The 13,093-nt window shown below is 35.8% G+C and overlaps 1 protein-coding gene across 1 annotated transcript; it reads left to right on the top strand.

Moving 5' to 3' along the window:
• Nucleotides 1-994: 994 nt before the first annotated feature.
• Nucleotides 995-5,983, top strand: CLC1 (chloride channel). Its single transcript, NM_001249565.2, has 6 exons — nucleotides 995-1,336; nucleotides 1,449-1,649; nucleotides 2,038-2,215; nucleotides 2,843-3,375; nucleotides 4,092-5,241; nucleotides 5,700-5,983. The coding sequence occupies exons 1-6, from the start codon at nucleotides 1,143-1,145 to the stop codon at nucleotides 5,793-5,795; spliced, it is 2,352 nt and encodes a 783-aa protein (NP_001236494.2). The 5' UTR covers nucleotides 995-1,142; the 3' UTR covers nucleotides 5,796-5,983.
• Nucleotides 5,984-13,093: the final 7,110 nt, after the last annotated feature.

Here is a 13,093-nt window from a genome sequence, read left to right as displayed (position 1 = left end):
GATCAAAGGAGAGTTGCAGTGAAATTCTTTCCAATAATACCAGGTATATCTCAGGAACACAATTGCGATTTGATTCTTTTAAAAGATATATTTTAAACAAAAAGTAAGAAGTTATATCTATTATTAAAAATAAATGAGATTATAATTTAATGCATGTGTAATAAATCATGTAACTATTTAAATATTAACCGTAACGATCAAAAAATATTTGACGAATCCGATTGATTTTTTGATAGCAAATATATATATATAAAACCATAATAAAGGTGTACTTAGGTGAGAGATTGAATAAACAAAGGCGTCCTTTCATCGCGTTCACTTTCTCTTTCACAATAATAATTAGCCATGAATTCTGATTCATTACTCGCAAAATATGGTAACTTCATTAACAAACCAAAGTAGGTTTGAGGAACAGTTTTATTTTGGAGCTGTTACACGAATATTCAAACTTGGGGGTCACTATCAGGAGTCTGTAACTTGAAATGTCAAGTATACCTTATATACATGCCGTCCATGTGGCATTAATTCAAGGCAAGTGGTCCAAAATAATGAGTAGGAAAACCATAATATGAAAAATATCTCACGTTCTCAATGGACAATGAATTATTGGCCGGTTTGGTTGGACAAAGATGCAAATAGACATGAAGACACCAAAAAGATAACAGCCACGAGTCTCCGCTTTCCATTCCTAAGATTTTTAAACAAATTTTCCATACCCATGTAATCATAACTACCCCTTTGATAATTATTAAGCTTTTTCATGTATGGTTTTTCCACTCACAATTAATCAAGATTTAACATTTATGACAATTTATACTTACAGGACAATATTATTATATTTAATTTTACATTTTTTTTGTATTTTTAAAAAAGTTATATTAAAAAATAACCACACACCTACTAACAACATCAATAATAACCTTATGTAGTGACTGGTACACTGGTTTGACTTTGTCAATCATAACACAACAAATGTCATAATTTTAACCAAAGTGGCGAATACTTTAAATTTATTTTTCCATTTATAGGCTAGGTGGCTAGCTTTGTTCCAATCCAAAACATTTTTTTTTTGCCTGATGGTTGTCAACTTCAGACGTTGATCAGTTTCTCTGCCACAACTATTTTGTGTGTGTGTTGTTCCAATGGGTGAGGAATCCAGTTTGCTTAAAGAAAGCACATCAATCAATGACACCAATATGGTGGAAGAGGTTGAAGAAAGGGATCCAGAAAGCAATCCATTGAATGAGCCACTTCTCAAGAGGAACAGGACTTTGTCTTCCAATCCACTTGCTCTTGTTGGAGCAAAAGTTTCCTACATAGAAAGCTTGGACTACGAGTAAGAACCAAGAATAAGGCATCATCCATGCTCAATTATCATGGTAACTTGGCACTTTGTGTCTTCCTTCCACAATGAGTTACTCATTTTGAAGAGGCTTTTCTATATGCAGGATCAATGAGAATGACCTGTTCAAACAAGATTGGAGGAGCAGATCAAGAACTCAAGTGTTGCAATACATATTCTGGAAATGGACTCTGGCATTCCTTGTTGGACTTCTCACTGGTGTCATAGCCACTCTTATCAATCTTGCTGTTGAGAACATTGCCGGGTACAAGTTTCTTGCTGTTGTCAACTTTATCCAAAAAGAAAGGTCAGATTAGCCCTTCCTCACCTTCTATTCTTTCTAATAATGAAAAATTTTGTTTCCTTTTTCGTGCGCAAAAATAGTTTGGAAGATATCCAGCTTTAGTTATATCATGCAGGTTTTATAGTTTGGAAAAATTAATAGGAAGGATAAAACTTACACCTGTAGTTCCTTAACTGCTTTTGGTGTTGATTTTGAATCAGAATTAGAGTTTCACCTAGATAATCCGGGTAATAAGGTTTGCGTTAAAGGTCAACATAGATTGTTGAGGTGAAACTCCAATTCTAATTGGAAAACAATAATAAAAGCATCTATGGATTGTATCTAAGTTTTGTCCTATTAGGAATTGAATGTAAACTGTGAATGAATATGAATATATGGATATGTGGTGCAGGTACTTGAGAGGTTTCCTATATTTCACGGGCATTAATTTCCTTTTGACATTTGTTGCTTCTATTCTGTGTGTGTGTTTTGCACCCACGGCAGCTGGGCCTGGAATACCTGAAATCAAAGCTTATCTTAATGGTGTTGATACTCCCAACATGTATGGTGCCACCACATTGTTTGTTAAGGTTAGTTTGTTATATGTTGCATTGTCCACCTCAATTCTTTTACTTCTGATTCACTTTCATAATCATAAAGAAGAATATGAAAATTTATACATAAGGATTCCTTTAGGTTATCTTGATAGTTTTTTTGGAGGGTTGGGAAAGAGGGTCACCAAGGAACAAAAATAAAAGAAAAGACAATTATGATGAATTTCACGTGTCGGTGTTCAACTTCATCATGATCACTTCTTTCATTAATTTCCCATTGGCTACCATTCTGTTACTGTACAGTGAGCTGTAAAGCTAGTTGTCTGAAGGAATTGGGACAAATTTTTCGTTATAGGCACCACTGAATTCTGGAATGGTTTCTTATAACAGATCAGCATTTATGGAATTCAAACCTTAACATTTGCACTTGTCTAAGATCAATGACAGTAATAATCATGATGGGTCAATAATAGTATTCTCTTTACTAATGTGTCTCGTCAAACCAAAAAATGTATCAATATTGGTAAAAGAACAAAACATCATACGATCTCAATGTCATTGCTATAATGCAAAGTTGCAAACAATGTACAACATTTTAAATTTAAGTAGCATTAGATAACCAATGTCCCGAGTAAATTTTAACCGATGTATTTGGTCTGGTAGATAATTGGAAGCATTGGAGCTGTATCTGCAGGCCTAGATTTAGGAAAAGAAGGGCCATTGGTACACATTGGAAGCTGCATTGCTTCCTTACTAGGCCAAGGAGGCCCTGACAATTACAGGATCAAGTGGCGCTGGCTACGGTATTTCAACAACGATCGTGACCGTCGCGATCTTATTACTTGTGGTGCTTCTTCAGGGGTTTGTGCAGCTTTCAGGGCACCTGTGGGAGGAGTTCTCTTTGCTCTTGAAGAGGTGGCAACTTGGTGGAGAAGTGCTCTCCTCTGGAGAACATTTTTCAGCACAGCTGTGGTGGTGGTAGTGCTAAGGGCCTCTATTGAACTTTGCCACAAAGGCAAGTGTGGTCTTTTTGGTGAAGGAGGGCTCATCATGTATGATGTGAGCGATGTCACTGTTAGGTACAATGTGATGGATATCATCCCTGTTGTTATCATTGGAGTCCTAGGTGGGGTATTGGGAAGCCTTTACAACTATCTTCTCCATAAGGTCCTCCGTGTCTACAATCTCATCAATCAGTAAGCAGCCTTATCTAATCTCAATATCAAAAAATATAACCTGTCCTATTGTTTCTTTTAAATAGTAAACTATATAATGCAAAAGAATATAAATTATCTGTAAATGAAATTAACAATGCTTTTACTGAACTGTAGTCTTGTCACTTGTGGTTTGAGTGACAAGGAGATAAGTCCCTTAAATCTTGAGTTCAAATTATGAGAAAAGAGTGCTAAGAGAGCTTAGAATATCCTTAAGTAGTCCACCCAATTATGGACAAGGAATTCTAACAATGCATTCTCTTCTCTGATGTACTTTTCTTAATACTCTTTTTACTATTTGTCAAAATTTATTGAAAATTATAAAATCATTAGTGAGACTCAGTAAATAAGAAGTGAGATTTACAAAATTGTGATTCCCAATAAATTTCAACCACTAATAGATAGTATGTTAGAATGTATGTCGCTAGCATTTCTCATTAATGATTAATCTGATTTGAAAGTGTCATAATTTATAAAGAACAATTAAGTGCTCAATTGATCAGGCCTAGAATAAAAGGGACTAAGAAAAGGCAAACTAATTAAGGCATTATGAAGCTAATTTATCTTCTGACCACCGATTGCATCCTGGAGTACAATGAACAATGATGCCCTGCCAAGTGCTAGCAGAGCCCAAATTTGCTGCTATTTGAGATTGTATGATTACTGATTAGTGAGTAAACTACTTCCAACCATTGCAGGAAAGGAAAAATGTACAAGCTCCTCCTCAGTCTTTCAGTTGCAATCTTCACATCAGCGTGCCAATATGGTCTCCCATTCCTAGCAAAATGTACCCCTTGTGATCCATCCCTCTCAGATGTGTGCCCCACCAACGGGCGTTCTGGAAACTTCAAACAATTCAACTGCCCAAAAGGCTACTACAATGATCTTGCTACTCTTCTTCTGACCACCAATGATGATGCTGTTAGAAACATATTCTCAACCAACACCCCTCTTGAATACCAACCCTCCTCCATCATAATTTTCTTTGCACTGTATTGCATACTAGGACTAATCACCTTTGGGATTGCTGTGCCATCAGGGCTCTTCCTCCCCATCATTCTCATGGGTTCCGGCTACGGTCGCCTTCTCGGCATCCTCATGGGGCCTCACACAAACATTGATCAAGGGCTGTTTGCAGTCCTTGGTGCAGCCTCACTCATGGCTGGATCCATGAGAATGACTGTGTCCCTTTGTGTGATCTTCCTTGAACTAACCAACAACCTTCTCCTACTACCAATAACCATGATTGTTCTCCTCATAGCTAAAACTGTTGGAGACAGCTTCAACCCAAGCATCTATGAGATCATATTGCACCTGAAAGGCCTCCCTTTCATGGATGCAAACCCTGAGCCATGGATGAGAAACCTCACTGTGGGTGAGCTTGTTGATGTGAAGCCAGCAGTGGTTAGCTTCAAAGGAGTAGAAAAGGTGGCTAACATAGTCAATGCCTTGAAAAACACTACACATAATGGTTTTCCTGTGATGGATTGTGGGCTGGTGCCAACCACAGGAGTGGCCAATGAGGCTACAGAACTGCACGGAATCATTCTAAGAGCACACCTTATCCAAGTGCTGAAGAAGAAGTGGTTCTTGAAGGAGAGAAGGAGAACTGAGGAATGGGAAGTTAGAGAGAAATTTACATGGGTGGAGCTGGCTGAGAGAGAAGGGAATATTGAAGATGTGGCTGTGACAAAAGAAGAAATGGAGATGTTTGTTGATTTGCATCCTCTCACCAATACTACACCCTTCACAGTGCTAGAGAGTATGTCAGTTGCAAAAGCAATGGTTCTCTTCAGACAAGTAGGACTTCGCCATATGCTTGTTGTGCCAAAGTATCAAGCTTCAGGGGTTAGTTTACTAAGCACATTACATTATGAACATTAATTCCATTCAAACATTAAATTTTGTATTTTAGTCGTTTCTTTTGAAATTGAAAGTATTTCAAGCGATAAAAGAAAAACAATATGGTTAAATATGTTTTTAAGTATCTGTAAACAAGATAATATTCGCGTTTAGTTCTTCAATAGTAAATTCTCCTTTTTATCCCTTATTCATGAAACTGTTTGAAATGTGCTCTCTGTCTTTTTTAAAAAATTCATATTTTTTAGTCTTTCATTTATAAAAATAAACACCACATATATACATTTTCATGTAGAAGGGATAAAAAATAGATGATTTATTTTTGAGGATCGTCTTACTTTACTTAAATACACTTAAGAACACATAACCTAAAAGATAACCCTGATTAATATGTAGTAATGTAAGAGAGCAATATATGACTAACCTTTTAATTATTCTCCTCGTAGGTATCTCCTGTGATTGGGATCCTGACCCGGCAAGATCTACTGGCATACAACATTCTGACAGTGTTTCCTCACCTGGCAAAATCAAAGAGGAAGTGAATCAAATTTCAGTGAATTTATTGGGACAAGTCTCTCTATTCAGCTGGAAGCTTTTTCTCAATTTTGCATTATTTGGGCCAAATGAATGGAGAAGGATACAAGATACAACGATGTTAAAACATATTCACCTTCCCTACGGGTAAAATAACGTTAATAAAAATAATGCCAATGGTAAGTTTTCTTTTTCCACTTGAGAAACTGCTACTAAAATCTTTCCACTTTTTTTTTTTTTCCCATTCAAAATTAATGATCCTCGTTAATTTCCACTGTTAAATACAGCACCCTGGTCTTACATTATCTTACATCACCCTCGAACTCGTTAATGTTTTCTTTTTCCTCTTAAGCATCCTTATCAAGGCAAGGATCATTTGATGAAAATTCAAACCAATAAAATAAATTCAATATTAAAGAAAAACATGAATTATATTAAAATTGAAAAATACATAATTCAACGCATAGAATCAATCATCGCCCTTGTTATAAATTTTAGTTATTCATAATTATAAAGAAATTCATAACAAAATCAAAAATTCTAAAAGGATCCATAACTAAAGGGAAAAGAAAAGTGAAAGAAAATTCCTTTTTAATTAACAAAGGGCTCCATCTCCTTGCTTGTAATCTTCTTGACAACTCTTAAAAAGAGATGATGATTGTTTTCCTAATAATCGAACATTGCCACGTAAATAACATTTAAGTATCTATTTATAATAGGATTAAATATATTTTTAATGCTTGTAATGTAGTGTTCTTTTGCTTTTCTTTTTCTTGTATTTTTATTTTTATTTTTAGTCATTGTAAATTATGTTTTCTTTGTCTTCGTTCTTAACGTGGTTTAAATATTACTTTCAATGATGAAAAAAGTGCCATTTAAACTACTTTAAAGATGAAAAATAAAAAGAAAACATAATTTGTTATGACTAAAAGCCAAAAAAATTACATGAATGAAAAGACAAAAAGGTACAAGATTACCGGAACTAAATATATATTCAAACCTTTAAATTTTGAAGGACAAACTCTAACATTCACGTGTGATCAACATTTAATAATGCAATAGCTTAATTGTCATCATTCCACTTCTAAAGACAGTTTTTGATATATTTCATTTAACTTCCATATTAACTAGATTTTTATTGTTGTTAATCTTAATAATCTATCAATTTTTACAACTTTTAATTATAGTTAGTATTTGTAACTTTCTAAATCTGAATAAATTTATATCATACTTGTGACACTCCCTACCCCAATATGCATATAAATGAAAAAAAACATATAAAATGCGGAATCTAATTAAAATCAATTTCATTCAATAAAATCGTAAGTAAATCCACGCAGGTAAAAAGTCCACATTCACTTCATTGTTATCAAATAAAACTTAATAAAAACATCTCTGACTCAAAACAAGATTGTTCAAGTTTATAAAAGAACTCAAAGTTTAGCAGGGAAATAAAATAAAGTAAAATAACATGTTGAGAACATCATGTAATTAAAACATAGACTCATGTCCCAATGTATCCCTGCATCCTCTCGCACGAGGTTCTTTAAAGTCATCCACCTAACCATTTGTTCCCACGAACACAAGGCTCGAAATCATTACAAGATCTAAACACAAACAACACATGTGAAGTGAGTCATCACATTCCTCAATAAATAGAGATAAATGGAAGCATACATGTATGAGATAAATATAACAATAATATAATTATAGCAACAATATAGGTATAACAAGGTTCAACTTTGGCATAGTTCACATCATTTCAACACTCAACATGTAACATCACTTGTTCTAGAATTTAATCACAAATCACATTTCACACCTTCACGATTAATCACATATTCAAGACAACACATCTCAAATACAATACCGCATCTTCCATTTACACAATTCATTACACAACATCACATAACAAGTCACAATGGTCATTACATAGGCATTATGCAATAGATACACTAAGACTCGATCCTATATGCAATGTAGTACTATGTCAGTGAAAAATAACACTAGGACAGCTAGGAGTACATAACAAGACATGTCATACAATGGGTATGTCAGGTCACTCTCACTAAGTGAAATCATAAGGTGACCAGTCAGGGTCACTCTGTTTTGTGAGAATGCTCCAACCATATGGGATCAACATAGGCTTAAAGGAACACTTAAGCCGAGTGTATTTACCCTCAAGGTCTAGACTCCGAAGAATCCATTAAGGTCTTACTTTCCTGATTCAGGTCTAACCCCTAAAACAACTTTTGCACATAGACACTGCTCTTGAATTATACAATACCCATGACCTCACACTTGTTTTCAAACACGTTTAACACATTGCGGTACAATTTAACACCTCAGGTTCCTAACTTGGAACCGTACACTTTTCTTTTAACACCTAGTGCATAAACATTTTTCTCAAGGTAAACACAGTTGGGTTATTGTATAATTCACAATTCACAATACAAGTAATATCACATCAAGTATTAACTAAACACTTATTCACAATGCACGGGCGTGCTCTCACCAATCACGGTCGTGTTTCATGAAAAACCTCCGTTTCGTGAAGCAAAAGAGGCACAATTCATACCTCAAAACACACCCAAATTCAAAATGAATAACATAAAACATGTGATCACATCATGGGGAACAAAACCCCTTAATCAATTTCAAGAAAGCAAGAAAGAATCAATAATTCCTAAATTTCTAGATTTCTAACATTCAACGCCAAACACTCAATTAACCATCCAATTCGTATCAGGGCATTAATTAACCCAACAAACATGAGCAATTTGTAGTTATCATTGTACAGGAAAAATTAAAACGCATAAAATACCCTAAAATTAACCGCAATTTGATCTTCTAAGGATCCTTACACATGTTTACTCTAACCCTAATGGTGATAAACTCATCCCTTACCTCTATGCAGACTAACGTGTGTAGTCCAGCAGCGGTAATGGAGTTTCTAGTGGTTCCCTGAGCTTCCTCAAGCTTTTCCTTTGATTGCTTTCCTAGGGTTTCCAAGTATTAGAGAGAAGGATAAGGGATTAGAGCCTCAATTTCACTATCTTTGTGATATGTGTGGTGTCCCTAAATAATGACTGGTTTAATAGTAATAAATTAAATAGCAGAAACCATGGGAAATTTTTGTTTCTTTTTTTTTCGAACTGTTATTTATTTCACGATAATTAATTTCAGAAGGAAAATTATCACTATAGAGTCCTGAGTGGCCATTTCACAACTCTATTCGGATTCATTTCTTTCTGATCACTTATATAACCTCCAAACTATTTTTTTTCTTTTTCAGAAAAAAATACCAGCCATTATTTTGGGTCGTCACGTGAGAAATAATAAGGTGCGGTCAGTAAACTCTTTTCAAATAAAGTTCGTTAACATTTTTTTTTCAAATAACAAGATAAAATATAATTGTTTTCCTCATAAAAAACTGTCCAAAACATGGGAGTTTGCAAAATAGCACAGTGACATCCAGCGCAAAGGTAATAACTGTGGTGGCTTCAGCCACAATATATACAATCATCAAATTTTCTATACAAGAGGTTTACCCACCCAAAAATCAAAAGAGTAAACCTAGCAGTCTGAACTAGATACACCCACCCACAAAAGTATGTATGCTTAATCTAAAGAGTCGTCTGCTATGATGAAGAGTCGTCACTATTCGCTGTCCCTCCAGGGTCACTCTGCTTTGTAGAGTCTGCCTCAGATGCTGACATCATATCCTCTGGAGAATCAACATCAGGGAGCGGGTCCTCATCATCCTCTGGTAAGTCAGGGGCATCCATAGCAGGTTCAGGAGGTAACTCCTCTGGGTCCTCTTCAAGATCCTCATCAGAGGATGACACCTCTATCAATTGAACAGGCTCAACTAGTCGATATGGAGTAGGCGTAGGTAGTATCCACTCCACAGACTGCTGAAGTGTGTGTGCAGGTTGCTTCGGATGTACTAACGAAGTAGTAGTGAGTCGAACTGTGCCACGGAATCGACACCTCTCATTGCCTTCGAGGGTCTCCCAAACACCATCTAGGCACTCCATCACAACGCGATCATGGATCAACTGCGCTGCCATCGCGATCTACAAGAGATAAAAGAAAGGGGGTAGACTCTTTCACAAGAAATCTAACTACACAGGTAGCGATACAATGCGTCCCATAACGGCTACGCACATTCAAAATGTCTTTTTCAAGAGATTTCCTCTCTGGTAATCGATTACCAAAGTATGTAATCGATTACCAGTGCCCAAAAACGAATTACAACAGCCATTGCACATTGGAACTTAAAAGTTACACTGTGTAATCGATTACACATAAATGGTAATCGATTACCAGTAGCATATAACACTGTGTAATCGATTACACACATATGGTAATCGATTACCAGTAGCATATAACATTGTGTAATCGATTACACACAAATGGTAATCGATTACCAGTAGCTACTGAACGTTCTGTTTCAATTTTTAAACCCTGTAATCGATTACACACAAATGGTAATCGATTACCAGAGGGAATTTTTCAGATAAAACACAAGATAGATAGCTGGCCAGCCGCCACACAAGCCTCCCTGCTTCGTGGACTTTTGTTCCTTTATTGGTTGACTGCCAAGAGCTCGCCTGCTTAGGTACGTCACAGGTTCTCACTGGCTGACTATGCCCGGGTTGGGCCGGGATTGGCCAAGCTTGGTTTTGGGCAATAGCACCCCACCTGACGTCCCCAAGGTCTCCTGACCCCCGCGACATATCCTCAGGTACCACTCTGTGGTCAACTAATAAAAGTTGGAAGATTGGCTCTTCCACGCTTTCTCACACAAGGCTTATTGGGTTATGGGGCACCCGTCATATGTGGTACTAGATGGCGATCGGGCGATGGCGCAAAACAAATATCCCATTTCCACAAGCCCAGGCATAAGTACACCATCCCCAGTTGCCCACCTTTAAATTGAGCTCACAAACACGTACGTAGCCCTTCTCCTCGTTCCTCTCAGCACCGGGTCCCCATCAACCCCTCCAAGCTTTCATAATGTTAAATCAATTCAATTCCATTTGTCATGAAACTACCTTAAAAAAAACAGGGTGGAGGCAGAAATCTTTACACAAGATTCATTCGAATTCCACAGAGTTTTTCCTACCAACATACCTCAGTAAAGTCCTCATCCCCGATTCAATAACCATTGGATCGCCTTGAAAATTTAACTGGGGGTTCTTAATACAGAAATCTAAGTTTTGACCGTTGGGATCTGCTAAAGAATGTCTAGAACACGATATATACTACCTTTCCCGTGACAGCAGAAACTAGCACTGCACAACCATTTTTTTCTACATAATTGGCAGATTTGCTGCATAATTGGGCAGCTTTTCTGCATAATTTTGTAGATTTTCAAAATCTAGCTACATGCATCCAATTCCACTAAAATTGAATCCTACAAGTCCTAAACCATGTATAAATCATGTTCAAGCCAAAAACAAACTTCAAACCAAGGTAAAGCAAAACATAGGTATCCAAAACCCACCAAATTTAGTGAATTTTTAAGATTTGAAAGGTGAAAATGAAAATTGGGTGACTTTAGGGTAAACTTTCATCTTCATCAAGTCTATAACATCGAATTAGACTTGCTCAAACTAATTTTAAGATTAAATCTCCACCTATTCAAAATTTGACCTCTCAACACTCAATTTACACTATAAATAGCTCTTTTCTTTCACATTTGCCACTCATTTTCCTCATTTGCTCTAACCAAGCTTTCCTACAAGTCACAATTGACATTCTAAACTAGAATCAACTCACTTTAAACTCAAATTTCCACTAACCCCAAATTTGGCTTTCTAAACTTCAAAATCTCACACTTTTCCACCTACAACACTACCATTCTCACATTTAACTCTAAGCTAACTCTCCCCATCCTCTACCAGTTTTCTATCTACATTTTAAGCACACATATATCTCAAAACATCATTATTGAACCCTAAATCAACATGGGCAGTTTTGCTTACATTAAACATATCAAGTTTAGCATAATTACAACAATTTCCTTCACAAACAACTACCCTAAAGCAATAACCTAGTAGAACTACCCATTATAGCTCCCAAGAACCCAACACCCACAGATTTCAAGTGAGGAGAAGTCCACCCTTACCTGAAATTGAAGGTCCCACGAGGTAGAGGTAGGCTCCTAGACTCCAAAAACAACTTTATCTTGCAATTTGGTGTGGAAATGAAGGGGGATTAGGAGCTTGAAGAGAGAGACAACAATGGTGGTGAAGAAAATGAAAAAGCAACGTGGAGGAAGAAGAAAGAGAGGGCTGCTGGAAGTTTCTGGAGAAAGAGAGAGAAGATTTGACTTTTTTTTAAAAATGGTTTTTCTTTTCTTTTTCATTTTCTTTTCAAAAGCAATTCCACATGTCCTTTTTTTTAATTGGAGCTAAAAGGACCCACCTTTACCTTTGATTTGACCACATACTCAGCCATAAAAGAAGAAGAAAAACTGGACCTTTTTGGATGCTAAAATCCTGCCTCGGTTTGTGTGCCGCCTCTCTAGTTCCAGTTCTTTGCGTTTCTCTGCACCCGTCAGGGCCCGTTTTCAAAGGTAGGTAATATATATATCAAAATGCTCAAAATGAGACCCTGAGCGCAGTTCAGAGGTTGATTTTGTTTAATTATAAGTTACACGCAAAATGATAATTTTTAGACTAATTAATTACGAATTAATCTATAACCGTCTAGTTATGGGTTACTCTTCACTAATTAGTCTAACCCGCGTATTTCTCCCCCAATGTACATACTTCTACCAAGAATATATATATATATATATATATATATATATATATATATATATATATATATATATATATATATATATATATATATATATATAGATAGATAATTATTTTAAATGTAATACTTATAAAATTCCGGGATAAAAATTTTAGGATGTCACAATATAGACATCTCTCTCTATAAACATTATTTCATAAATCACAACGTTAAAAATGTGCAGAAAATGAGTTCTAGAAGTGGTGTTTAAATTTCAAGTAATGAGATCATAATTTTTCTATTCTTACCACACGAGTTTTTATCAAGTAATGAAATTAAATCCCGTCCCTTACGGGTAAAATAACGTTAATAAAAATAATACCAATGGCAAGTTTTCTTTTTCCACTTGAGAAACTGCCACTAAAATCTTTCCACTTTTTTTTTTTCAATTCAAAATTAACGACCCTCGTTAATTTCCACGGTTAAATACAACACCCTGGTCTTACATTATCTTACATCACCCTCGAGCTCGTTAATGTTTTCATTTTTCTCT

The sequence above is a fragment of the Glycine max genome, chromosome 5, assembly GCF_000004515.6.
Source record: "Glycine max cultivar Williams 82 chromosome 5, Glycine_max_v4.0, whole genome shotgun sequence".
NCBI classification, from domain to species: Eukaryota; Viridiplantae; Streptophyta; class Magnoliopsida; order Fabales; family Fabaceae; genus Glycine; species Glycine max.
This window is presented reverse-complemented; position numbering and strand designations above follow the sequence as displayed.

Excerpts from the sequence above, each read along its gene's own strand:
- CLC1 (NM_001249565.2), top strand. The coding sequence starts at position 1,143 with ATGGGTGAGGAATCCAGTTTGCTTAAAGAAAGCACATCAATCAATGAC. Across the intron at positions 1,337-1,448 it reads ATAGAAAGCTTGGACTACGA|GATCAATGAGAATGACCTGT; the intron begins GTAAGAACCAAG and ends TTCTATATGCAG. Across the intron at positions 1,650-2,037 it reads AACTTTATCCAAAAAGAAAG|GTACTTGAGAGGTTTCCTAT; the intron begins GTCAGATTAGCC and ends TATGTGGTGCAG.